Source organism: Hetaerina americana, unplaced genomic scaffold (assembly GCF_022747635.1).
Source record: "Hetaerina americana unplaced genomic scaffold, ioHetAmer1.1.p SCAF_10, whole genome shotgun sequence".
Classification (NCBI taxonomy): Eukaryota; Metazoa; Arthropoda; class Insecta; order Odonata; family Calopterygidae; genus Hetaerina; species Hetaerina americana.
This window is the reverse complement of record NW_027286070.1, coordinates 77,114,568-77,140,408: the sequence shown is the minus strand read 5'-3', so window position 1 is coordinate 77,140,408 and position 25,841 is coordinate 77,114,568. Positions and strand designations below refer to the sequence as shown.

Below are 25,841 nucleotides of genomic sequence, written 5' to 3'. Positions count from 1 at the left end.
TCCAACACATCCACAACAGGCGTTAATTACTGCAATCAGTCGCACTCGTTGGAATTGATTTAATGACATGTGATCATTAGAAAAAAACTCTGCGATATATTCGTGACATCTTTTCCCTTCACTTACGACTCTCGACCAAAGGTTAAAAAAACGTTGGGTTTCTCTAAAATCAAACATGTTAGAGCTACAAAGTGGCTTTCATAAAAAAAACCGTAAATTTTTTTATCCCACTCCTTCCTCTTTAACCATTATCTTTCTCCACGGGATAGAGGTGCTGATCTCAAGGCATTGAGAAGGTTCACTGAGGACGGTGGCCACTTCTTTATCTGTGAGTGGGACGTATTATACGTATGTTGCCCCGAGTTCATTTCGCCACGCAATCATTCCTTCTTGGGCGAACATCATATTTGTAACAAATCCTTCCCGACGAGACATAATTTGGGGTATTCTGGAACCACCCAACATCGCGCCCACGCGGACTACCTTATGACAGACGATAAAATATCAATTCCATAGCCATATGAGTTTTAAACGTATGCCATCACTAAAAAGAACAAAAATACGTTTCTCTGACTATAAGCACTCTAGCTCCAAATAAATCGATTGCATCTGGGATCTTGAAGGACTACAAGTACATTGTACGTTTGTTTTTACTATTTTCCAATAATGTTTTACTTCAGATTAGTGCATCGATTTCTATTTGAATGAAATCTGAGCCTTTATAAAATAACAAAGGAAATCAATGGCTCTCACGAAGATGACTCGGTAGATCATTTCAGATTAAGTCATCGTAGCCCATACGCCTACAGAAAAGTGTACATCGTTTCCGTGCCCTCCAGCAAATGCTTTTTAATTTCCTTTTCAATGAAAATACGTACTCGGAAGTTCCGTGACCCTCGTAGCTTTTCAAGCATTCACAAAAAGGGAGAGGTAAAAACCACTCCCAGTATTTTATCATAAATCGTCATCGTCCGCGCTTTTCAAATGGTGTAATCTACGAGGTATGTACGGATGAATGACGACAAGCCCCTGTGCCCCCACTTCAGAAATGTCAGAAATGGTTGCTATTTCATTCTCGCCAAACTTCTTGTGTTCATACTTTAAAAGCTAGCTTGAAGTTGTTACAATTGATAGTCAATTATCGGTTGGACTGAACGTGTTATTTTAATCGATGAAAGCTAAATGAGTTGCATTTGAAAATTGTGACTTAAATGCTTCCTGCATAGTTTTAATGCCAATAAGAGGGCACTAAGCTATTTTGCTCCCCCTGCGGATGAATTTCCTTTGTAATGAACTCCACAACATTATTTGTTTTCATGAAGGCGTTCGGGTAAAAAGGAATATCCTTGCCCAACACCATTTTTTGAATACTAAATACGTTATTTCTTTTGAACAATCCTCTTGTCACCTCCCTGGAACAGCTGTCATTTCGCATGCCGAGATATATCCATTCAGTGCCTTTTGGCAGTTGATCAAGGCGTTACGAATCTTCACTGGTGATGCAGAAATAGATTCGCAAATGCCGTGAATGGTCGTCCATTCCCCGGCGATTATGGGGCGTCCGCAAGTTAGCATCACGCATCCGAATTACAATTCGCGAACAGCGTTCGTCGCTCTCTTTACTTGTTTCCGGAAGAGAAAAATGTGAGGGTAATGAGGAACGACGAATATCTTCCGAGTCACGGCGGATTTCTTTGAGGAATAAAATCCGAGGAGAGTCTACGTTTGGAGAGAGTCATCGCCGATCTAATTATTATAGCCTTGCGCGGAAAACGATAAGAACGCTCGAACTAAACCACCGTAGTTGAAGAAGTTGCAGCGATGGCCTTCACCGCCGCCGCGGTGCTCTTCAAGAACGTGTTTCGGATGCACCGAGGCCGTTTTGCAATAGAAGCAAATCGCCTCGTTTGTAACATCATGCATCTTTGACCAATACGAGATTTGAATTCGAGATTCGAGTGGACGAGCACGCCTCACGAGAGTGGTCCACATCCACGTAGCTGGTAGGCAAGAGCGTAGGTCACATATTGATTGGGATATATAAAGTGGAATCCAGCGCTTTTTGACAACTCAGATCAGGCTATGCCTCTCAAATCCCCAAAAAATTGAACAAACAAACACTTGCGTTAAAACAACATATAACCCACGTAAATTTAATAAAATTGGTGCTATCTGGTAAAATATACATAGCAGATAGCAATGCGAGTGAATGTAATTCTTTTGTCTCTGTTCAACACGAATCGTCTCCAAACAGTTTTGATATCGTACATAAAACCGAAAAACAAAAAGGAATTGACCAAATTGAAATTGTAACATTAAACTGCCGTAGCATTAGAAACAAAAAATCGGATATTGAACATATTTCCGTCAGTACAAACGCAGACAGAGTGTTTGGAACGGAAATTTGGCTCACGGGAGATATAGCAAACAATGAGGTTTTTCCAAACGGTTTCACAATTTACAGAAGGGACAGACCAAATAGGTTGGGTGGGGAAGTATTCATTGCAGTAAAGTCACATCTTAGTAGCCAACGATATGAATGCGACGTAGATGACATAGAAAGCGTTTGGTGCAACATTAAGGACTACAACGGCAGAAGCCTATTCGTGTGTTCATTTTATAGAGCCCCAGATTCTAACACAGATGTCCTACACAAGCTCGACGAACAAATATCCACTCTCAGCAGCAGACATAGCAACAGTATTGTTATTATCGCTGGTGACACAAATCTACCGTCAATCGACTGGGACAACTACTGCGTGGGAAAACCTGCCAAAAACAGAGATTCATGCCAAGAACTCCTTCATATATTCACAAAACACTCCTTAGAACAAATTGTTAAATCACCAACACGGGGCCAAAGCATACTAGACATCTTTGCAACTTCTAATCCCGAAACCATTACTAACATTGAAATAATAGACGGAATCAGTGACTATAAGGCTATTCTTGTAGAGTTAAAAACAAAGTTCGTCAAAATAAACAAAGAAAAGCGTAAAATATAGTATACCTATACAGCAAGGCAAATTATAACGGTCTACGAGAATATTTAAAAATAAAATTACCAGAATACAAAACAAAAACACTGACAACCAATACAGAAACACTTGGAATTATATCTTAAATATTTTAACGAAGGAATGAAGACGTACATCACCTCCAAACTCAAATGCGACAGTAAGGAACCTAGATGGTACAACGGGGAAGTCAGAGAGGCATTAAGAGGCAAAGAAAGCTACAGTCAAATTTCAAAAAGAGTTTAAAAAGTGACGATATAGTTTATGTGAATGTATCCAAACAGCAACTAAAAAGGTGTCGTAGTAAGACGAAAAGTATTATGCGCACAGCACTACACTCTTTTAAATCTAAAATGCTAAGCGAATATCTTGAGGAAAATCTCACAAAATGAGGGTAAACGTCCTCCTGTTCATTCTTTGAAGACGGAAAATGAGGAAATCATTACAGATAGCGTGAAAGAGGCAAATATTTTAAATCATTTTTTCCAGAGCGTCTACAGTAAAAACACAGACGCACCAAATGATCCTCCACACCCACCCGGGGAACACATGAGAGATCTTACACTGACCAAGCAGGGAATAGTACATCTGCACCGTAGTATCAAAGCACACATGGCACCTGGTCCGGAAGAAATACCAGCTAGAATATTAAAGGAATTAGCTGACGACATTGCCCCGTTTTTACATATTATTTTTCTAAAATCGATAGAAGAAGGCTCAGTGCCTCGCGACTGGAAGCTAGCCCATATAACTCCCATCTTTAAAGGCGGCGATAGGGATAAACCAACCAATTACCGACCCATTTCTTTAACATCGATCTCGGTCGAAATATTGGAACACATTATTGTCACTAACATTATGAGATTTCTTGATAGTAGGAAAATACTAATCCACAACCAGCACGGATTCAGGAAAAGCAGATCCTCCGGAACACATCTAGGTCTCTTCATTCACGATATACTTAGATCGGGAGAAAACAAAACACAAGTCGATGCAGTATTCATGGATTTCAAAAAAGCCGTCGACAAGTCCCACACAATAAATTGTTACATAAACTTAAATACTATGTGATCAATGAGAAAATAATTAATTGGATTAGATACTTCCCTTCAAACTGCAAACAAATAGTAGTCATAGATGGGTTGTGCTCAACCGATAGAGATGTAACTTCGGGCGTCCCCCAGGGGAGTGTAATAGGGCCTCTTCTGTTCTTAATATACATTAATGACTTAAGCACACACGTTGGTAGCAATCTGAGGTTATTTGCTGACGACACGGTGGTATATAGGGAAATAAGGAGCCAACTAGACCGCGAGCTACTTTCTAGAGACTTAAGAAATATCTCAGAATGGTGCAATAAATGGGGATTAACACTTAATATAGATAAATGCGCAGTTTTGAAATTTTGGAACAAAGGAAGCGAGGAACAGGATATAAACTACAAAATATAGGGTTCAGTAATGACTACGGCCAATCAAGTTAAATATTTGGGAGTTGTTCTAACACCATGCCTTTCATGGGGAGCACATATCAGGACAATATGCGGATCAGCTTTAAAGAAACCTGGCTTCATAAAACGAGTGGCGGGGAAATGTAATGAAAAAGTCAAAGAAAGGTGTTATTTTGCTCTAGTTAGACCTCATTTGGAATATGCCGCAAGTATTTGGGATCCTTGGGAGAAAATTTGGCAAAAAGAATTAGATAAAGTCCAGAGAAAATCTGCTAGATTCGTTAAAAATTGTTATGATAAGAACACAAGTCTGACAGGTCTCTTAGTGGATTTAGGCGGGTCACTAGTAAAAAACGCTTGAAATCGTCTTCGTTCTTATCACAACAGTCTCGAAAAAGCCGACCATTAAGAGCATGGGCTTTGATTTTGTTAACCTCTGTAATTACAAAGTGTAAGGGCTTGTGAAGACGATCACTCAGTATTTTAGCCACTAGATGTTGTCGTATAATGACACAATGAACATCAAAAACATTTGGTACATATTTTCTCAAGTATGCAATACAACAAAAGGTCCGTCAATGACGACCAGTCATTGCTCGTCCGTCGCAACAGCAAGTATGTTAGAAAGTGGATCTTTTTCCCTGTAGAACTGCTCTACGATGCGAAATATTGACTCGCCTTTAGTGTTTATGTTTCTGATTACCTTGCAAACAACAACTCTTTAGGTAGATTTTAATCTTCAATAAAGCGTACGCAAGTCAGAACACAGATTCATTGCCTGGCAAAGTTTACCCGTCCAATTATAATGCAAATTCTGTTGTTCTCGGGATGTTGCGCAATATGTATATCTTCCACCTTTTCAGCCTTTTCATCCATTCGTCGTTGAACCGAAGTGTTGATTATGAGAATAATTGTTACTGTAGCATATGGTGGCTTATGCGGAACAATACTCCGACCGAAAACATTTTGAAGTCTTTTCTGTTTTGTCAGGATGTGCCCTCCTAAAATGGTCCATTGGTCTGGGAGGTTACATCGCCTCATTTGAAAACACCCTCTCGCATAGTCAGCACGTAGTTATGTGCTTGTTTATAATGGACTCTCTAAATCCGTACTTGAGATAATCCACATTATACTGTCTACATTTCTTCTTTGATGAGTCATTTTCTGCCATTCTGTTTCTACAATAAAGGTTCAATATAAAATTTAGTAAAAATAAAATGTAATAGAAATTAACTAAATATAATACACGTATGGATTAATGATAAGACGCGGATTCAAATCTTTAAGTGGTTGCTTTTCAAAATAAAATTACTAACAATCATATGAAAAATATCAAACAAAATATTTATGTGCTTTCGGCGCCATTTCAAACACAAGCATAAGCAAGGCTGAATGTATGTATTTGTTCTGCACAGCACCCGGCATAAAACAGGATTCATTTACACGCTATTTTGCTCTTGAACGATAGTAATTTTACTTCAGTCAACTGAAAATATTAACACAATTTATTTATTTTATATACATATTGTACATTTCATATTCACATGCAATGCATTTATCACGCGAGCGCGAATTCGAGAGTGGTGCGTGTGGGGTTTGTGAAGGGAGGTCTGCCCCCATTCACCTTTGCCGTCCTTCATGGAGAGAAACCGAACTCTCGGCTGCAAAGAAAGCTCCTCTCGAATTCGATTTATAATGCTGGCCTAGTCAGTTGGGGGTGAAATCATATTTCTTTGGCTCCTATTCTGTCATTATGAATCGTATCAGTCCATCCAGCAATTCCCTGGTAAGGGGGGGCAGTTCAAGGGACTGTTGCGGTGAAATTGGCTTTGGTTCAATTTTTGGATTCTTATTTGTGCGTGCGTTGGTTCAACTAAAGTTTATTCCATAGAAAGGCCACATTTTCATTTGATGATATATTATTATGAGGAATTTTGCGAAGAAGTATGTTTACTCCTCTATTTACTCTTGAAGGCGAAATATTTCCAAAGTTTTCTTTTTATTCAAAGAATGATTGTGAATATTACCGACTGTTTGAAAAAAGCTATGCTTCAAGGAAATGCACAATGGCAGCAAAACAGTGCATTAGATCAGTGGAGCTGGAATTTATTTAATTGATATCTAGCCGGCAAAAGGGAAAGTTCAATAGTGTACATACGAAGTATGGGTGAAATGGTCCTCTTTTTGATCTATGCATTATCATTCCCTGCCTGGCTTCTGCCGAGAACAGACGTGCTCTATCTCGCTCCCTAGAACCGGTTCGACCCTACCTGAGACTACCTGCGTACCAGCTGTTACTTCTGTGCCTCTTGTGTTTGTTCTTCCCTAGTGAAGTGTAGTTTAGTGTTAGCTTTAGTTTTGTGAAATATTTTAGTCCATTTAGTTTTTGTGTTGCTTGTTATTAGTTTTTAATAGTGTGGTGGTATTCCTAGAGGGTACTCTTAGTGGCTTGCGGTGGTTTATGTCCTTCGAATCTAATTGGTTATCGGTGAGTGCTTTCTTTCCTTTACTATCTTTTTTCTTTACTTTCTTTACTACCTTTCAAAGCGTAACTTATTGATTAAGCTAAATTTAGCTAACCCCTCTTAGAAATTTTAACGTAGCGTATACTGGTTAGCTTTTGTTGGGAACTCGGTTGTTAAATTAGGATGGCTTCATCTAGGTCCCCTGTTGCCACGTTTGAAGGCACTGGTGAATGCGCGGCTTTAAGGGCCCGTGTCGCCATGCTGGAGAGAATGGTGCGGGAGCTTCGATTGGAGATCGCCGGCCGGAGGACTCCCCTCAGGAGAGATGGTGCTCGGGGTGGAAATACGAAAACCAGCCACGCCCATAGGGATGCACGGATTCGTCCGAATGCTACTCGTGGCTGGGCGATTAGAGACCTACCCCGTGTCCCATCTCTCAACGAGGGAGTGTCTCACGTCCGTAGGTCGAACGATTGGAGGGTCGTCTCGCGGTACCTCACCTGGTACCTGCAGCCCCAACCACAACTCCGAGGGCACTGCCTAGGGTAAGACGTCAGCGAACGGGAAGGGAGGGAATGGTAGTAATAGGTAGCTCGAATGTCCGTCGTGTAATGGTCTTATTGAGGGAAAGGGTGTGCCGCGTAGGCGCCGATCAACGGGTGACCGCCTGGTGTATACCAGGTGGAGGAGCCCCTCAGGTGACGAAGGCGATCGAGGCGGCGGTCAAAGGCACGAAGTGCTCTAGGCTGCAGGTCGTGGCCCATGCGGGCACCAACGACGTCACGGACCGTGGATCCGAGGAGGTCTTCCGTTCCCTTAGGGAACTGAGCTCCGAGGTGAAGCGCGTCCAGGGCGTCGAGGGGGTTCGGCTGGGATTAACGGTCTGCAGCATCGTTCCGAGGGAGGATCGCGGGTCTCTGGTTTGGAGCCGAGTTGAAGGCATAAACCAGAGACTATCGAGATTCTGCTCGGATGTAGGAGCCTCCTTCGTCGACCTGAGGCCAACCCTCCCATCATGCAGGACTCCCCTTAATCGATCTGGGGTCCATTACATGGCGGAAGCGGCGAGTAAGGTAGCGGATAGGATACTCGACCACTGTAGGCCTTTTTTAGGATAGAGGGCAGGTCACTAAGTGGGTCGGTAACATCTGGGGCTAGCGCATATAATATGATTAATAAAAATATAAAAGTCACCGACAACACTGGCATTGATTTAGAAAGACATGTGACACGCACTTCCCCACCAAGGCGTCCTAAATTACAGTCAGGCACAAATAAGGACGTTATTCAAAAAAAAATAATTTAACTATACTTGTTATAAATTGCATATGCCTCAAAAACAAAACAGCGGATCTCGAACACATAATCCAAACTCATTCCGCTGATATAGCATTAGGCAGAGAGAGTTGGCTGTGCAATGACATAAACGACCAAGAAATTTTCCCAATAGATTTCAAAGTTTACCGGCACGATAGAGACACAAGACCCGGAGGAGGGGTTTTCGTGGCAGTGAAAAGTCATTTTGAAATCAGGCAAGTCTCATTTGAAAATAATGACTTAGAAAGTGTTTGGTGCACCTTACTACGGACCAATCAACCCGACATAAATGTAGGCTCTTTCTGCAGACCTCCAGACTCAAATTTGAAAACACTTCATACCCTCAATGATCAAATTTACAATTTTACACGTTTCCCTACCTTTTACAGTCTACTTGGGGGGTAGAGTGTTTTGTGGTGCATGTTCATGTGGTAGTGGTGTTTCACATTCTTGCTTGTTGTGTCCTGGCTTGCGTGTTGTAGGATGGCTTTCGTGCTGCATCCTGGGGTGCAGTTTTTTGTTGGTTTGCGGTATATGTGTCTGCATGAGTGTTGGATGAAGGGATTTTTGCATGAGTGTGTGCGCTGCAGTGGGTTTAATTTTCCGTGTTGTTATTTTTTTGCATGTCGTATTTTTCCTTTTTACGGTTGGTGACCTAACACCCCCCGCCACACGCCCTTGCGGCGGCTTGCGGGGTATTATGTAGATGTAAACAACCCTCGCTCTAGCATTCCACGGTATTTTCTTATCCATCCTAATCTACTTAATCTCTCCAAATCCCTACTCCACCTCGATGATGGAAATGACCTCCCAGTCTCGTAACTCAATAGATTGATAGTGTACGAACATACGCAAATGCAAAAGTGTGCGCCGTTGGTTTGGAGCTGAGATCAATATTTGAAAGTTCAAGTGGGATAAGGAGCCTAGTAATTTCAACTTACTGAAACGAAGGCTCTTTCCTGGTGAAAGCCCTATTTTTAAATTTCCACATCGGCTTCACGCTTCGACAGAACTCTATTTGAACAAACAAAATGCAACAGGATCCAGTCGTGTTTCTCTGCAATGCCGAGTGTTAGAATTATGCAAAAGGTCTCCAGGCAGCAATAGTTGCTGCCATGAACTGCATTTTCATTCAGGACATAAAAAATAAATTCCCCAGTCATGGATCACGCAACAATTCCTGGCGTCTAACATACCATGAGAGTACACACTTCAAGGAATTTATGATCAGTTAACAAGCGAAGTTTCCGGAATGAGTCGCCTCCGATCCTCACCAGGCGTCATTAATCCTCGAGCGTTGCGAGGGAAGAGCTTTCAGGGGAAATACAATCCGAGACTTCGAGAGAGAGCTTTTCTTCATTGCATTTCTTGACTTAATTATGATTCCATTCCGGATTCGGCTGACGGGATGTTGCAATCAAAGTTCAAGCCTTAGGGATAATGAGCATACACCTCAGTTCTAAAAGTAATGTCGAGCAAAAGCTTGAGATGAGTGGAGGGCTGCGTGAACTAAGTGTTTGAGACGCGGAAATGGTCATTAATGCTGTTAATAACCCTCTGGGTTTGACAGGAGCTCAATATAATAGACACGATGTAACATCTATGCTATATTGTGCCTATACTATTTCAAATCCTCTAATTTTCCAATTAATCTGAAAATTTAGCCATAGTACACCAAATATGAATACGCTTAGATATCACTCAAACTCACCTCTCCTTTGGTTACGGCTTATCGTTAGACGATTCACGAGTTACAGATGCGGAAGAAACAATTCAATTGACAAGCACTACTCGATATATGAAACAATGTTCGTATCTGCCATCCGTGACGGAAGGGCGAAGGAACGAATTCCTAATTGAAAACGCACAGCGACCACTCACGCACAATACGCACTTTTCAAAGTTCGCTAAATTCACCGCAAGAAAACCACGAAACTTAAGTCTTTATTTCTTTCAAAAGTACTATTTCTTTCCTTATGGAGGGAAACGAGGATGGTAATGGATTGACGAAAATACTCCATGGCACCCGACGTCCGACATGGCCTCCAGTAACGACGAGTAAAAGTGCAATCAATAGCTGTGGGAGACAAAGAGTTATGGCGAGATCACGCTGTCATTTCTTTGACTGAACAATTTAATGAACACGCCCATTAAGCATTACCTTGACCGTCGATAGGATTTTCCCTTGAAGCTTTATAAGCTGACATAGAGTGAGTAAACATCTACAGAAAGAACAACGAGCGTCATGGGAGAGAGTGGAAAGGTTTGAGGAAGTTTGGAGATAGGAGGAGGATGACGACCTCGGGGTCGATCCGGACGCTGGGATTTGAAAGGGAGCGACGAATCGAAACGCACTTCCCTCTCGATTTTAGTGTTAATTCGCTAGAGGTGAAATATACCTTTATATCTCTCACTTCAATTCTGCTGTCGGAGTCACATCTCCAGCGAGAGTAATACGATTCGTGCAAATAATGGTCGCGGAAAAACAGCTGATTTCGTTGAGCGAAGGAGGGGACTCTTCTCAGAGAGGGGAAGCGAGACTGTTTATTATCCAGCTTGGGCAGCGTTTATACATTATGGGTGCACCGAATTATTCATTTGACTATCCAAAGAAATGCAATTTCAATGGAGCATGAAATTAAGAGCGCGCGGCAAATATTTGAGACCCTGTTTTAATGTAGGAATGAGATTATCTATGTTATATAGTTATCAAAAATCCGGCATGCTTGGAAGTTCGTTGGCTATCAAAAGGCAATTGTATAAGGTGCTTCTATAATCTTTTTGATATTGTCGTGCAGTTTTTTGAGGAGAAAGATGCTTTTCTCAGCGAAAACGTTGAAGAGATTAGGAGTACCGCTGCATTTTTATCTAAACTGTTTACAAAGTTCAATGAAAAGAATTTAAAATTGCAGGGAAAACCTTATGAAGGCAAAATCTGTGGTGACTATATTTATTCGCAACTTGCTTTTATTTAAGCGCAAAATAGGTCGCTGCGACCTGAGAGGCACGATACTGCTGTCATTTCGACATGTTTGGTTCTCCATCGTGACCAACTTAAAGTATTTGGGCTGTTATAATACGAATACGAATGCGTATAAATGTACATATTCCTTCGGATCAATCCCAAATCTTTTTTCCCAAATTTCAATTCAAAAGCATGGCAGGGTATGGCAATAGGGTTCTCTTGGGTCGAGGAATATCCTGATCAGAATATTCTTTCTATTTTGGACCTTCTTAATTAAGGATCTTTAAAATAAGTAATTGAAATATAATGGACGAAATTAGATCCTAAATTGCTGTTGGGGAAAATAGAAACTTAGCGTAGCCCGCAATCAACTTTTTTATGCTGACCGACCCTGGTTTCAACTTGGCAAATCATTTCCAAGGGGGTCAAGCCGAGATCGCAGGGCTAACGGTGCCAAGGGTGACGCAGGGTTTTTCCTCGGTGAATTTTTCTTCCCTCCTGTTAAATGAAGTACCACAAATACGTCAGAAGCCATCAATTGCGTCATTGGATTATTTTTCTTCAGAAGCTTCCACTCTTTCACCACAGAATGCTGTTCGAAGGCATTATGAAAAACATAACTTATGATTTTATAGTCAGGCATATAGTTGGATATTCCCATCGCACTAATTCCCTTTGATCCAGAAACATATTAAATATATTTACATGGACGTATGACTTTATATCCATGACGAAGGTAATTGACGAGAGCTCTGGAAGCAGGGCCTATGCTCAAGGATAATATTCATACTAAAAACCTCTTTTATGGCCTTCAATGGTTTCTGAAAAAGGTTGCTCGGATTTACTTTCAGTCGAGTGTTTCAACCGTGGATTCATTATTTGAAGTTGCCTCTCAAGTCTCTCGGTAGATCTAATCCAAGCCCCCGGGGGTTCAGAGTGGCTAGAATCTCCACCCCGGCCGCCGCGGGAGAGCTGAAATTATCGGAGGACCTCCTAGGATGGGTCTCGCCACTCATCTTTCCAATGGATCACTCCATTGGGCAAATGGTGGGTGGGTGGCTTTTGGAGACGGGCGAAAGTTTCTTGGCTGGCCGAAAGTTGGAATGCACTCTCGGCGATTCCCGGCATCGATTTCTATGGCTCTCACAGTCGCGATCTCTATTAGTGCGTGGAGAAAACGCATCGATTCTTTCGATGGTCTGTTTCCTTTCTGATATTTCTCTTGCCGCGCGAGAGGTGTGCATGCGGCTGGAGTCAGCTCGCCAGGAGAATCCCGCACGGAAGAACAACTCAATTCAGCAGGAAGCCTTACATCCATTCCGCACCTGCGGGACGGGAACTCCCCACCATCGGATTCTCAGTGACAGCTCCGACCGACAGACAAACAGGGTGATAATAACGGGTTAGCGTGGGAAGACCTCCCGGTAGGCTGCGAAATCTAGTTACGTCTCCTCCTGGCAATGAATGCTTCCAGGAAATTAACGGGAAGGCTAACTTGCTTCCGGAGTGAAACCCTACACAGGAGTTACATAATACTTTTATATTTGATATATTGCTATTTTAGTACCCTGCAAGCCACCGCTAGGATGTGTGGCAGGGGATGAATACATACCAGACTAATTCTGACCCGAATATGACACTACCGCGATCGGACAATGTTATTCTGATCCCTTTTCCTTCGTGTAAAAAATGACATCTTAAGTCCACATATATGTTCTACACTTAATCTCTCTGATTTTATTGGCATGGTCTCTCCCACCGTAGTACCATTGGGGTAATAATGCATTTTCAACATCATCACTGCTAAAGAGACATCGGAAACGGTTTTGATGTTCTGATAATGCCATTCAAAAATATGGTTCACCTATCTCAAGCATGATTACTAGGGGAATTAAAGAGAAACTAGGAATGCATGCGACTTCCCCTATCATATTTGAAAAGATGAAGACCAGAATATGCTAGAAAGAGTTTTCTCACTGCTCTAAGCTCTCATCTTCCTGCGTGCCATACCTAACCCTTTCCATTGAGTTTTCGGAATTGATAGTTACACTGAAAGTCAACCCCAGCTCACGGTAATATTTCCTAACGGGTTATTTCCAATCTCCATCCATTACATACGGCCTGCAGGACGCGCGGCCCGCAGTGATTCTCCGTGCGGCCGGTGGTGAATTTCGGCAGTAGTGGTTGCGTCAATAGTTTAAAGACTCTCCCAACGAATTCCGCTTCCTCCATCCCACCTTGAAACCCCAATCACAAAAGAATTCATAGATGCTTTCTTTTCTTCACGGCTCAACAAAAGATTTGTAAATAACATCCTTGCGAGTCGATTTTTTTCATTGGCTGGTTTTCCTGAGAAACGGAATGCGCTTGTATGAAAAATATTTAAAAAGGCAAAAACTCCACGCTGGATAGCATCCATTGGCTATTGGTGAAGTAGTATGTTGTGTCTCTGTGATATCTAGAAGCTTTGCAAAGTATTGTAGGAAACAAAAGAAGTGTCTTTGTCGGCATTGATGCGTATCATCGATCTCCGTTGGTGCAGTTTGATGCTCGGTTGATTTCTACTTCACTCCTAAATGGCACTGTTGCCACATTCCTCCGATGCCGTTCAACGTTTTTTTCATGGAAAAATTTAAAGTGTATTTTAACTCTTTAACTTTGGACTAATTACTCTGGGTGAGATACAAATTACTATGGTGAGATGCAAGGCCAGCGCAGTGGCCTTGCATCTCACCCATAGTAATTTGTCCTCCAACATTTTTTAAAGATATTTTTTCGCCATTATCAATGGATATATTTTCAATAACCACAGCATAAGATATTTTTCGGTAACATCAGACTTGTTTTTATGGTCTTGTGGCAGTTTACAGACAATTTTATGAAGTTTGCTCCACATCCCAATCCATTTACCCATCCATGCGGTCGACCGATCTTCATTTGGAATGCAGCCGCATTTCTCATTTCAAATATCAGGTGTACTCGGTAAATATCTATGAAATATTCTTTATACATATGTATGCTTGTCTTCGTGCAAATATAATTAGGTTTAAATCAATACCGTATGACATATCTCCTATATAGTATTTTTTTAAGGGTAGGTGATTGACAGCTGAGGTCATTTGCGCCATAGGGGATGGACAGGAAAGGATGAAGGGTGAAGAGAAACCCGGCGTCGGCAACTCTGTACGAAAGGTGCCAAGGGGTCGGTAGCTTAACGTCCCATCCGACGGACGGCGTACTCACTCAAAGTGCCCTCCACAAAGCACCTCAAGTAGGGATCGAGATACCTCTGAAAAATATTCAACACCGCCGGGATTTGAACCCGGGCCCTCTGGGTGGGAAGCCAGTACATCAGCCACCGCACCAATCCCGATCGCCACAAATCTGCTATAGTTTGTTCTCTCAATATTATTTTACGTTTGCATAAACGCATTTATTAGTTCTGATGATCGTGGATGATTTCTCGTTTCATCTTGGTTTAGAATTAATTAAAACCTGCTTCCAAGTTTTTAAGTAAATATTCACCCTCTCACAAATGAATTCCGAAGTGTTCCCTGATAGGTGTTCCTAAATGTCTCATCACTGCTATAGTTTTAGCAGTCTTGATCTTTTTATTCTTCAGTCGTAAACATCAGTGTTTTCCGTGTGCTGTAATAAATTGGAATGAGGTCTCTTTTAGGAATGATGTTGAAAATGTGTTATTACCCCCTTCTTACTACGTTAGGATAGATCATGTCAATGAAATTAAAGAGATTAAGTGTAGAACAGATAGATTTAATAAGATGTCATTTTTCCACGAACGATAAGGGACCATAATGACATTGTTCGACCACGCTAGGGTCAAGTTCGGGTCAAAATTATTCTGTTGTGTATTCAACCTCTGCCACACACTCTGGCGGTGGCTTGCAGGGTATATATAAATAAATCAATTACTGAGCCGTATGTGACGGCTCGTTTTTAGCAGCTTTGGACGTCACCAAAGAAAACGAAGGAGGGGGAGAACGGGTCCTCGCCTCCCTCCCCTTCGGTCGCGAGGTGGGGAGCAGAGAGACCGCGGGTCTTTTCTGTTGCACGCTACGAAAGTCTGTCCCAAAAGTAGCATGCCTTATATTTTCCCGGATAGACGGACGGACTGGTGGCTGTTTATCTGGCTGGGTTCGAGGGATAGGAGTCTCAGGAAAGGCAAGAGGCCGGTCGAAGTTGACTCCCAGCCTCTGTGGAGTGCGAATCGTTCGTTTGCGAAACCTCTATAACGAGGTCTCGGTACGCTCCGTCATAAACCGGTTATTTGAACAACTCTGCGCCATCAAATTTTGCGTGAAATTGGGTGAAACCGGGAAAGCGACTCGAGAGATGCTCAAAGCAGCTTATGGTGATAACGCCAAAAGTTGAACGGGTGTTTTTGAGGGGCGCAAGTTGTTTCGGGATGGCAGGAGAAGACGATGAGGACGTCGAACGTTCAAGACACACTTCAACCTCAAAAAGTGACGAAAATCTTGTAAGAGCTTTGTTGGACAGGGATAGCAGATTAAGCGTTCGTATGGTTCCAGTACCAGTGTCCAGTATCGACTTGCGACCGAAAACATGGGCATAAGAAAGGTGTGTGCGAAGTTGGTTCCGCGAGTGCTCGCTTGAAAGAACAAAAGTAAACTCGCACTCGGATCTGCAAAGAGTTTCTCGACCGTGCGAGTGAGAATCGAAATTGTTTAGACAGTTCCCCACCAGACTTCTCCCTCTTCCCCCGCCTCAAATCCGTGCTGAAAGGACGTCACCACGGCTGGGTACAACACGCCGTGGGGAGGGAGCTTAGCAGTATTCCGGACGCCGCCTTCCAGAAGGTGTACGAGGCGTGGAAACCTCGCCGGCAGCGGTGCGTGACGCCCAAGGGTGCAGCTTCGAAGCCGTTTGAGTTTAATTGTCAATTCCGGCAATGCATTTTTAAATCGACTCAGTTTTACTACTTTTGGGACAGACATTCCAATGTCCCCTATCATCGCCTGAAGCCCAATGGTACTATTAACTATTTATAACTAAATTGCTAACCACCCCAAAAATTATAATTTTCGATTTTTAGTAAGTGAACATTTATTTCTGTTACTTTATATATTTTGAACGATTCTTGCCGTTTTTTCAGGGATTGTTGCGTCTGTATTAAAAGTTTCTTTCGAAGTGCCTTATTTCACTCCTCATTTTACAAGTATATTTAAAATTTTTAAACAATAAATGTCTATCTACCAAGTCACAATGCGAGAATGGTGGTGTGGGGAATATTCCGCATTTAGAAAACAGCCGAGTCTTCGATTGTGAAAACGTATTTCCTTCGACCGAATGGGGACGATATCGATCTCATCGACCGAATACCTCGACTCGATCCACTCCTTATCACAATATAATTCATGGCAATGCGGTTTAAGTACATCGATAAACCTCTCGCCGCGACTCTTTTATTTCATCTGCGTGCCAGGTCTTCCGTCATGATCGACTCGGCCGACGGAGCATCTGCTGCTGGCTCGCGTGTGCCATACTTGCATCGGCCGGCCCTACGGTGACCGAGGCCAAATTCTCCCTTTCTTTAGCACTTCAATGATAAAAAAACGATAAAAATAACTTTTACTCATTGCAACTTTCGACCTTAGTGTGTTTCAAAGAAGGCGAATTAAATCGAAAGGATAATCATGTCTTTACTGGCGCCATTACTTCAACTTCAAGAATCCACTCTCCACACGAACGAGGGCAGTATTGCATTTTATTTTTCTCATGTGTTAGACAGAATATCCATCTCCATCGATTCTCGATTATGGGATCCCAGCAGCGACAATGAGGAAATGCTCCGAGGAAATTTTCGAGTCGTTCGCTCGTGGGGAGTCCCACAAAGTGCATGCCATTGCTATCATGCGATGATTTCGGTTTTAAAATCGTAGTAATAGTTGGAGGGGATGAGACGAGGACGTTTCTACATGCTGCGATAGAATGTAATCCTTAATTGCATCCGAAGTGTTAGTTAATCATTGGAAATTCGATACCGAGTGAATGAAGACGACGATGCGAGGAAGGTTCCGAAATCCTGAGGCAGGCCGCGAGCTCCTCTCGTGCGCCGCCGCCACCATTCCTTAGGCCTTCAGCACCATCGGCACATTTCCGCTCTAGATAATGACCGCTGACGCAGCACACAGCGAGCGTTCCGTCGCAAAGCGCGGCCGTGCACCGCAATATCTGACCAAGTGGTCACAAACTGATCATCAGCAGGTCTCCTCCATCGCAGTGTTGCCGTTTTCTTCCTTCGTAAGCAGCGCACAATCGAGCAGAGCGATTGGGGAAGAGCCATTCAGTAATCCCCTCTTCCTTTCCGAAGTCACCTTTCAGTCGGTTTCATTGCAATTTTCCGAGCTTTCATCCGGTGGAATGCTTTCCTTGCTAGAATATTTTTCCTTCTTGGCTGGGGACCTGTTGCAGGGAACAAGAATTGCCTTCCGAATGCATTTTCAAGGGTTAAATGAAGCCATGGGGCCGAATGGAGCAGCGCGGATGGTGAGAGCAGCCAGTTGCGCGCTACCGTTTCCTATTGGACCTCGCAGTCATTCGGATTGCTGGAGAGTTTCCGAATCCATCACATTGTCTCATTGCCAATCGTCACCGGAAGTACAAAATATTGTGTTGTAGTACTAAACACAGTAAACCGCGGGAAATAATGAACAATAATATCAAATGAAAATCATGCAAGAAGACGTATTGGCAAACGAGTGAGTATTTTGCTCGTATTAAATGAAGGGTAATGGGGAATGAATGCGTCTCGCAACTCGGCGAACCTCTCAAATGGTGGCCGATTAAGAAAACGAATCATCCCAAGATAGCGAATGCAAATAGAGTGCAGATCGCAAGCATTGCGGCGGCACGGGAGGGGGGGGAAGCTTGGAAATGCAGCCGAGCGGGAGACGACGCGTCCCGACGCCCGCGACCGAGTCATCTTCGACGCACTCGCTCGCTTCCAAGCTTCTTCGCCCTTCGTGTATCTCGCGTGTGCGTGTGTACGTGTGTGTGGGTGCGTGTCCGCGGAGGTAAATCTGGGACTTGGGATATCGTCGCCAAGGAGTCACGTGATGTAAACACAAATGATTCGAGGTTTGGACTTCATTGTTCAAACGCTTGACAGAAATGCTGACGGCTCGCGACCGCGCCACGTGATTCTTCAGTTACGAATGGGAGATGACTCGAAAGATTTCCAAATTGGAGCCTCTCAACGAAACCAATATCCGTTGGTCTCCATCACCTACTGAGTGACGAGGGTATTCACTTCCTAATAGTTCGCATTAATTTGTATTCATCTTAAGCATCGTACACTCTGCTACCCACCTTCGGTCTACACGGCAAAAGGGGACAACTACAACTTCGTGTCGCTGCGGATCGATGGGACGCGCAACAACAGGTCCGCGGGGGAGAGGAGAGATCACTCCAACCCCCCCCCCCTTCCCCACTCCGAGTTATACCCCAAGAAGTCCTCCGATTTTAATGATTTTTGATGCTGTTATAATGGTATCGTTACGGTGGTTATATTGTTATTACTTTCCGGTGTACTTCCATTTATTTTGTTTACCCATTCGTCTAAGCCAGTCAAAGATACGCCGGAAGAAAATGTGATCTCTGAGAAAGGAGTTGGGGGAGGGGGGGTGTGAGAGGACTTTCGCTCCCCCCCCTCCCCTTGGATGCCAACGCGCCAGCGCCGGAGGTTGTATTTGTCTCAGGCCGTGACGATTGCGTCGGAGCTATTGGAACAAGCCGGCGCACGCATACTCTGGCCTGGTGCTACTAATTGGTCGCGGCATGCATTCGTTTATGCTCTCGGTAGAGCGCCAATGAAGATCGCGACGATTTTCGACGGAGCAGGGAACTGAGAGGCGCGTTCGATGTCCAGATGGTCACGAAGTGATTTTCTTCGCGGAACCGCCGCCGCAATGGGATCAGCACACCGCTCCACAACGTCGCAATGGCCGTTAGTCCATGGACGTGGTGTGGGTTGAAGAGATCCGTCTTTTTGATCGCGTCAGTAGTGCAAGCCGATCAGAATTATTCCCTGTCTCATTATATTTAATAAACATTTCCTAATGCGACGACATATACCTTTTAAGTTTACCTAGCAAACGCTGCTTCATGTGTTTACCCTAAATTTATACCCGAAGTCACCCCAGGAAACACTACGCGCATATTACATACCTTTACACGTAATCCATGAAAATACGAGGGTCATCCGGAAAGTAGTACCCGTTCGTGAAATAAAGACACAAAAGTAAATATTAACAAACATAAAAAATTTTATTTGAAAGAGGATACTTTAAACTACTTCTCAACATAATCTCCAAGCAAATTAAGGCATTTGTCATAACGTGTGACAAGTTTCTGTATTCCTGCTGCATAGTCCTTCGCCGCCAGCTCATTGAGATACGCGAGGGACCCATCTTGCACAAATTTTTGCATAATGCAGATGGTGTTTAACAATTTCATGAACAATTGTTCGAGAAACATTGGGAAAATGCTCACAGATGTCATCAATTGTGACGCGCCGATCGTTCCTCACGAATTCGTCAACTGAGCTCACCAGTTGGTCTGTAATGACAGACGGTCTCTCCGAACGCTCATCGTCGTGTGTGTTCCCCCTCCCCATGTTGAAGTTGCGACACCACCGCCGAACAGACGACTCGTCCATTACATTGTCTCCATACACCTCCTTTAATTGGCGATGAATATCACATGGGCGAACGTTTCTTGCATTGAGGAATTTAATCACTGCCCTCACTTCACAACTGGCGGCGTTCTCAATTTTTTTAAACATTGTAAACAATCACAGAAACAACACAGGCAATGCTAGCGTCACGCAACTTGGCTCAGAGAAGGCAGACAAGCCACTGAAGCTATCTGACCTCGTCCAGCGGCTACTCGCGTCGTCAGCACTTCATGCGGCACGAACGGGTACTACTTTCCGGATGACCCTCGTATTTCATAGATGCTAATCCTAAGGCTTTGTACGAGGTCTATCCAATAAATGCGCGAACTGGTGTAATCTGGCCGCCATGACGCGGCCCCGCCCACAAGTGGCGCCAGTTGCCTTTTAACCCAATGAACCGTCTGTGCTTGGCGAATCGTCGCGCCGTGCGTGTGGTGACGTGTTATGTTTGTTCATCTTGTCCTTGTTTTTAATGTTTATCGAAAATGGAAATTGATGAAATCACGGAGCAGCGAATCAACATCAAGTATTTTATTGAAGTGCCGTAAAAGTTATCAAGAAACTACTGAAATTTTGACCCCTGTTTACGGTGATACTGCTCTGAAGAAAACATCCGCTTACAAGTGGATTAAATTAAACCAAAAAATAAAAAAAGCCGATCGGAAATCAAAGTCATGCTCTTGGTTTTCTTAGATATCGAAGTATTGATCATCATAAGTTTCTTCCTGAAGGACAAACAGTTAATGCTGAGTTCTACCTTACAGTTGTCAACCGTTTGGGAGATCGCGCGCGTCGTGTGCGACCGAATTCGACTCAAGGCGATGGATGGATGGATCCTTCCTTCACCATGGCAACGCACCTGCACATTCATTCAGCATTGATTGTTCGCCAGTTTTTGGCCAAAAATTCAATCACCATCGCTGGTCACCCTCCTTATTCGCCAGATCTCTCCCCCCCCCTGCGACTTTTTCCTATTCTAAAAATGCAAAAATATGATGAGGGGACATCACTGGGAAGATGTGGACACAGTAAAGCAAGAAACGACGAGAAAACAAAAAAGCCCAACTGCCGAGGACTTCCAAGGGTGCTGTAAACAGTGGAAAAGAAGATGGAATAAGTGGGCGGCAACGAATGAAGAGTACTTTGAAGGAGACAAAATCGATTTAGACTAAATTTTGCAAAATGAAGTTTTTATTACCTCAGTTCGCGTATTTATTGGACATGACTCTTATATCGTCTATCTATGGCGTTGAGCAACATGGATCTTTCATTTCATAGACGCATATCACGATTTTGTGTATAACGCTGATTGCTATCTCAACTTAATTAAAAAATGTACGTAGTGTCATGTTTTTTGCTAAACTCATGCTCTTACACCGGTCTCATCTCGCCGAAGACAAAAGGCTCAAGTCTACACCCGTGACATCAAACTTTTCGTCAATAGAAATCTCTAATTGTCGAAGCAGTGTAGTTAGTACATATTATCTTCAATGGCTGTTTCTGGTAAGATTTCATCCAGTGAACTCTCAGCGAAATCCCTGCGTGAAGCGGACCACGGGAAGGGAATGCAAAGCTTGCCATCGCACTCACTTCTACTAAATAAGCAACTGAATATCCTCTTTTTATTAAAAAGGCTCGTAAAAATTTTTGAACTTATCTCCTGGGAAATCTAAGGTGTATCAAGTGAAAGGATCGCTGTTCCTTTGATATTACAAGCAGTGTTGCACTTGTTTACACGAAAGATGAATGCCAATCATCGGGGCAATGTGCCAATTGCTACAGAAATATTAATTGCTCGGGTATCTCTGTTGAGTTGACGGTCAAATTTTAAGAAATTGTGAATAGTGATCCAAGCAGTGACAAAGCCAATGATAACTAAAATTCTTTTTATCGTACTTGTACAATAGTCAGATGAGCCCATTAATATTCTTTTATTTTACAGAGAGGATATTGTTTTTTAGGACACGAGTAGGAATCGAATATGTGAATTTTATGAAAGAGCAGGGAAAAATTGCAAAACCATGCTCCGGCGATGCAGACCTACCTGCAGTCGACCTTTAAATCTGCTGCACTGTAAAATCCTCAATTTCTGGAGAACCAGTTGCGTTCAGGGCAGTTCTGGAAATCCACCGCGGAATAAAAAATAAATGAAGGAAAGGAGAGAAATGTTCGCGGGACCGAACGTTAAACTTAGATCCAGTGTCATGGATGGTCATGTGTGCTGTCCTTGAAAAGTGAAACTGCTGTCAATAATTAAATATTGTTAAATGCCTTTAAAGAAAATCACCACCAAAATATTACGATAATTTATACACCTACCTTACTCCGATTACAGATAATAAAATAAGAATATTGAGTTGGAATTAACAACTTTTTGCTGTCTTGTATTTTTCAATCGTTTAAAAAAGAAACTTTAACCTTCCACAAAAAAATATTCATTTTATTATTGTTATATTTTATTGTGGAAGTAAAAAGTTTATTTTTTACCCTCGTCATGAAGGAATTCCACCTAAAGTTAAACCTGAAACGGTCGTTATCAATCGTTTGTTCAATATATGTTTTTTTATCAATTTTTTTGGATGAATCAATTGAGTAAATTGTATTGTAACCAATATTCTAAATTTTTATTCGTAGTTTTTCGGTGATTTTTTGGTTGTTTAGGATGAGAGTGAAACCATATCCTTTGTTACATTTTAATTTAATTGTCTGTGCAGAAGTCCAGCAATCTGATTTCACCTGAAGATATGATTTAGCCATCTGACATTACATGTAATGGAATCATATACTGATAATTTATTGATAACTTTAAGATTTAGGGAACATTTTTTCAAAATGAACGAGGATTTCTGAACCAGTCAACCGCAATACGTCACTGAATCTCGAGAGAACCACCCATCCATCAAGCAAACGCTCCGTCGACTGACTCTTCCTCGGACGAAAAAACTTCACGGTTCACACCCATTCTCACTATTATCGCTCCACTTTGCTGAGTATTTCCCTCTTAACTTACAACTCCTCCATCTCCTCTCCTCATGCAAGCCACTGCTATGGTGTGTGGCAGGGATTGTTTCGTGGACCATGGAACACCAAGAATAAAGTTATTCTATATTTTGAGTCCCTACAAATATGTAAAATAATTCAATTTCTGTGGATAATGATAACTAAAAGTACGTTTACTATGATATCCAAGTGTGAAATACTTTTCTGCGTATAAGAGACGAGCCGTTAGTAACAAGAAAGACAATTAACTATAGCCGTCAGCGTTATAATTAGTTTTATTCTGTAAGATCCTACAATAGGAATTTAAACCCCCAAGAGTCCAAAACTCCAACCCGCTGCTGGTTCACGAGTTACTTTTAGAGGAAGCATGAATATCATATTGACGAGCGCAAGGATCAAGTGCGGTGCTCAAGAAGTCACAAATATGCGAATATTATTGTGCAATTTTTCATGAAATTAAAGCCAGGCGGGCCCTGATAAAAATGTGCCCACTTCCAAATTAATAACGCTGTGGAAGTGGCCGGAAGTTGCCGTGACCATGCAAAAACCTTGAGGTTTGACGAATTCCTTCTTCCCCAATTCTTGCCGACCCAGCTAGAGAAGAAGAAAGGCCTTCTAATGACCGTAATCTTGGCGATAAAATGGCTGTTATCTTTTCTTTCGTTTCCATATCAATAGTCTTTGATATTTCCACATCTGACAAGTAAAGAGCTATGCAAGGGCGGCGATGCCCTAAGAGGAGCGAGTCTCGCACAAAATCTCGCACGAGTCCAAATAGAGTAGTCACAGTGGGAAAAATTGAGTAAAATCTTTGAATGCGTGGATTTCAAAAACACCTTAATATGATTCGACCGTTTCAATCACGGAGGAAACGCAGTCCGGTATAAGTACCCTATGCATTTATTTTATTCGATCTTCAATATGCGATTTCCCAAGGTCTTGCCTGAAACTATGGAAATGAACAGATACCATGTTATTTACAAATATGTACCCTCACGACGAACAAGTTTCGCATAAAAAGGGTTCTGTAATCCCCGTTGCAAGTTCACCTCGGTCCCACAGCCTTCGAGGCCGACCTAATTAATAGTTGGCGGTCTAGAGCATTTCACCCTGGCCAGGGGAGCGCGGGAAATTCACTCATTCCAGTTGGAGGTGTGTGTCAGTGCATTTTCCCTGCAACACCCTATCTATGGTGCCGAGGTGCGACACCACACACACACACACGCGGGAAGAAGGAAAAGAGCATATCCATCAGTACAGATAAGGTATAATGCTCGGGAATTTCTAAGGAAAGACGCCTAAAAATCATCAAGGTACGATACGATACTCGTAAATTTGGTGAAATATTTGTTGGTTTTGAAACCAATGGCAAAGGGTAATACTACGTTCAATCCAACAAACAACTTAGCAGAGGCGGCCGCATCGATTAATGTGCCGCTAAAAAATATTATAAAATATTTTAAATATGCAAGTCACTTCATGTAATTTCGCTGAAAATGTGCGTGCGCGAGTTTGCGCACGAAATAAAGACGTTATCATCTTCGGCGTCACCGTTTGGAAGTTCACCACAAAACCGCCGCCGTCGAGGTATTCATCTTCGTGAATAGAATAGGTGATCATGTCACCGAGGGCGTAAGTCACACTTTGGAAGTCGAGGGGGTGATGCCCGACACACTTGGTGTGCGGTGCAATCGTACAAACTCTTGGATGGGATGGAGTGGCTTTGTGTGGAGGGGGGAAAAAGGAAGGGGGGAAATAAGAAAGGGATGGGAAGGATTCACTGGAGCGGAAGAGTAATCTTGAGGGAATGAACGGAAACGAAAATTCGCACACTTTATCGAAAGAGATTGTGTTCGCACCCCGGGTGAAACCTCTACCGGTACAGTCTACGATCTTCAGGTAAATCTTAGAAATCCAGAGGATCAATCAGTATCAGGGGGTGTCCTGAAATTCATCGACCCCGGAATCAAGTCCGCTCCGGGTGGTCGACACGTGGAGCGAGGCGGTCAAGCGAAAATCCCCTTACCTTTCCGCATTCCCATGGAGACGGTGTAGTTAAGGTCGCTGAAGTCGAGGTCGATGGGAGCCCTCTGCGGGAGCCGCGAGAAAGTGGTCTGGGGCCCTCCGATGATGGGCTTGGCCAGCCCAACTACTCCGTCCTGGGCCGCGTCCGACGTCTCCGCGGAGGGAGCCGTGGCGCCGGTCATGGCGGCGGCTGAGAGAGAGAGACGAGGAGGATGCGCGCGGAAGGTCGAGCCGGGAGCGCTGAGGACCTGATGGGGCGAGTGCCGCGGACGGAATGGATGGCGAGGAGGAAGGAATGCCTCTATCCCCTCTCCCCCGCCTCGCAACCCCGTCCTCTTGCCTCCCTCCCCCTCGACTCCGACATCTTCCCCGCCTCCCCCCTTCCTTCCCCAAAAGCGCACTCTTATCATCTCCCCCGAACTCATCCTTCCCCTCGGAAAGCCTCTCCAATGTATTCCGAGTATCGCAAAAGTGTCGATTGTAGACTTCGCGGATTAATTGCATTTCAAATAGCGACTTAAGATTGTATGCGTGCTCGCCGCAAGTTACGTTTGTTTGATAGCATTCCATAACCTCTAACCCTCTTTCCCTCGTCTCCAAATGACTGTTACTCAAGCGCAATTATTGGTCGACGTCGTCGAGATCCATCCTCATACCCCATCAATGAAGAAATCGCCTCGATTTTCTGTATGGATGGCCGATTTTATAAGATGAAGTGCATGTAGCTCTTGAAATTTTAATGAGACGTCGAATTGCATGGATTTGCTGGGCACTGCCCTACTCCCCGTTCCTATTTCGCCCAATTACCGGCGCGGAAATGCAGGTTCGGGGCCGGAAATGGTGTGCGACGGGTGGAGGATGTGGTGACCGCGGAGACAGCACTACC

At 43.2% G+C, this 25,841-nt stretch overlaps 1 protein-coding gene across 1 annotated transcript in view; it reads right to left on the bottom strand.

Annotated features, from left to right (window-relative positions):
- The window catches only part of LOC139700291 (ATP-binding cassette sub-family G member 1-like), a 91,353-nt gene extending 66,121 nt beyond the window's left edge, over nt 1-25,232 (bottom strand). Inside the window, exon 1 of the mRNA XM_071598932.1 lies at nt 24,957-25,232. Coding sequence (XP_071455033.1) covers nt 24,957-25,137 — 181 coding nt within the window. The 5' untranslated portion in view covers nt 25,138-25,232. The remainder of the gene's footprint in view (nt 1-24,956) is intronic.
- Nucleotides 25,233-25,841: the final 609 nt, after the last annotated feature.